The 3214-nt window shown below is 30.1% G+C and overlaps 1 protein-coding gene across 1 annotated transcript; it reads right to left on the reverse strand.

The window, feature by feature from the left end:
• Positions 1-778: 778 nt before the first annotated feature.
• On the reverse strand, positions 779-1494 carry LOC109131566 (uncharacterized). The gene has a single exon (XM_019242657.2). The coding sequence runs from the start codon at positions 1295-1297 to the stop codon at positions 1076-1078; it is 222 nt and encodes a 73-aa protein (XP_019098202.1). The 5' UTR covers positions 1298-1494; the 3' UTR covers positions 779-1075.
• Between the last annotated feature and the right edge of the window lie 1720 nt (positions 1495-3214).

Raw genomic sequence — 3214 nt, forward strand, 5'->3', positions numbered from 1 at the left:
CCACTACGAACCATAACGGCGTAGTCTTCTTCTCTTGATTTTTAGTTAGACGACCAGTGCCCAGTGGTACGTTACCTTCAAATAAAGAAGACCAACCCTCTCCTCTTCCATTGATTGATATAAATAGTAAATGTAATATGTCGACTTTGTTTCTCTTTCAGATATCTATATATATATTTTTTTTGTCAAAGGGTCTTCATTTCAGATATCTATATATATATTATATATATAAACTATATACTTTTCTTTTACAGTTTAAAAGTCAGGTGAGTATTATTGACTATACGATCATATTTTTCTTTGTAAATAACTAATAAGCATTTAAGTGACGTGCTATATAATAACAATGCTGCATCATTTTAGTAAAAAAAAATATGTTACATATACGACACCGTTCATATTGTGAACGTCTGACGATGCTCTATATACAAATCGAGACTATATTCTTTTAACCAATCAGTATTGATTTTTCTTTTCGAATGATCCTAGGCTGTGCTGGTCTATAAAGTTATTTCGTCCGTTCCGTTCTTATCAATTTATGGAGAGCGATTCACAACCTTTTTTTTATTTTGGGTTTAGATTACCAAAATAATTATCTACGTATATCTTAAAGGTTTTATTTTTTAACTAAAAAATTAATATAGTATAAGCCAATAAATCATAACTCCGATTATACTATATTAATTATTTACACTCATATTGGTTTTGTAGTTTTTAGCGTATTTGGAAAGCTTTTCTATTCCTCACATTTTGAACTCTGGAAACAATATAGAGATAATTGATTAAACATTATTGTTCGTAAATGATAAATCTTATATTAACAGTACAACACGAGAAATATACATATACAAAGAGATTAGTGAAACTAGTAACACATAAAAATCGATTTTTCTTACAGAAAAGAAAACACACACACACACACACAAATCATCCTCAACACTAATATAATCTCTTTCCAAGAAAGAGAGATCATTAATACGGGTGACATGAATAATTAAACATGATCTACTCTTTCATACGGAAATATTATTTGTCTAATTAATGAAGACCCATAATATTAAATATCATTTGAAAGCTACCGGAGCGTGGACTGGACGCGCTTGTTCCTCGGAAGCTCTGATACCTGCTGCTTGGACTTTAAAGGAGATCGAGATGAAAAGAGAGTCTTCATAATCATCGTCTTAACCAGCTTCCTCTCTTTTGGGAACACACTCCCTTGCTTCGACCCTAACCGCCGCTGCCTCCACTCTCCATCCTCTACCGCCACCACCTCCACCGCTTTCTCTGTTGAGCTCATCGAGGTTCGCTCTCTATCTAATCTAATCCTCTCTTTTTGTCTTTAAGGAGATAAATAAGCTCTTAGATTTGCCCTCAATTTATCAGTTGATGAGACTTATGGTACAAGCTAACATGTAAAAACAATAGTTTATTGGTATGAATCTTTTTATTTCCCTCACGTGGCCTTGTATAATACAGTTTCATTTGAGAACCAATTAGTTATGATGCTGCAACTAAGTATATAACTAATTGAGAGATACTGATTAAAGCCACTCATTCTTTTTCCGAGTTAATTAATCATGATATGGTATGGTACTATGGATTATTTGGCTTCACTCTCCTTTTTTTCTAACTTTATCTTTCGGCCGTTTAGAATAAATTATGAATACAGTAACATTTTAATATTAAGTATGCATAACTTCAGCACATGAACCACGAGTCAAAATTTATCCATATCGTCTGATATTTTTTTTATTTTTTTTTATAAATATCATGTAAAATAGTTATCTCACAACAATGGTTTTATTTTACATCATCTGCTTAGTTAGTAACTTAGTACTAGTACGAATACTAGCATTAAACATTTGTTAAAAGTAATCACTGATAGCAAATTAAAAACACGTATGAAGCGTGGCTTTTATCACTACATCTTTAAAAATTTTGGAGCGCGGACCTGAAATATTTCTAAAATATACAACTTAATCGGTCATCGAACGCTTGAATCCTGTTTTTTTCGGGGAAATTATGACATTTCAAAACAGACAGTCACTGTGATATTATATTAGCTGGGCGATTGAAGTGTAAATATCCAATTTTACAAAAAGACTGTGGCTTTCATAGGAAGAAATTATTAAAAATAAAAGTATTACTAGTTCAGAAAAAGGAAAAACAAATTCACCACATATGAAATAAAGGAAAAGCACTTCTAATTCTACCTAATTTATCAACCTACAAAAACTAAATGTTCACAAAAAAAAAAAAAAAATCCTCTAGCTTAACAATTTTTAAAACGATGTGACTTTTGATTTTTTTTTTTTTAAACTCGTCCATATATCAGTAAGAAGACAGTAACATTCTAGAAAAAAAAAAGAAAAAAAAGAAAAAAACATTCTTGAATGTGTCAGATGATTAATTGAAGTACCTTTTTAACTCATTAATCATAATAATTCGCATTTCGAAAACGAATCCAAAAATCTTTAACAGAATAAATAGATTAGTACTAATCTCTTGATGTGACTAAATCATATCCAATGGGGGGCATCTATATATCTTGCAAGAGTGTGACTGATGTGGACCGTTCTCCCACAACCACGTTCTTCTAACTACAAAGTTAATCTTTTATATGTCCTTGATCTAAAAAAATCATAAATAATTATTATTTTTACCTAGGGTATAATTTAATTATATAGAAAGAAAGAATATCACCGAGCTATGGTGATCGTCAATCATAATCTAAACATATACCATCACCGTTTATTGAAGAGGATAAGAACTCATAATTTACCTTTTTTTTTTTTTTTTTGAGGAATATAGTTCTTAACTTTTTATCAGTCGGATGTGAAGATACAAAAATAAAAGTACAAAGAACAAAGTGAAAGAGTTTGAAAATAAATAAGAAAAAGAGCATGTATTTAGATAAATTCGCTAGATTTATAATATTACAGTTGGTTTTTAATTCCAACAAAATATCTTTAGAGACCAAATAATATAAGAGTTTAGATTTTAATATGGAAATTAAACAAACATTTTGGTAATATGTGTGATTGAAATACAAACTATGGTTAGCTATGTACATTATTTAAGGAAAATGAGAAATTAAGAGGAAGTGTGCATAGGCTGCTAGTGCTTCCTATCATCAGCGATTCAGCATGTTACAAGAAGTTCATAAGGAAATTGACAAAAATATTAAAAGGTACTAGTAGTTAATAACTTAATA

Source organism: Camelina sativa, chromosome 17 (assembly GCF_030686135.1).
Source record: "Camelina sativa cultivar CO46 ecotype springtype chromosome 17, ASM3068613v1".
In the NCBI taxonomy this organism is placed as follows: domain Eukaryota; kingdom Viridiplantae; phylum Streptophyta; class Magnoliopsida; order Brassicales; family Brassicaceae; genus Camelina; species Camelina sativa.

Coding starts and splice junctions, on each gene's coding strand:
- LOC109131566 (XM_019242657.2), bottom strand. CDS start 1,297: ATGAGCTCAACAGAGAAAGCGGTGGAGGTGGTGGCGGTAGAGGATGGA.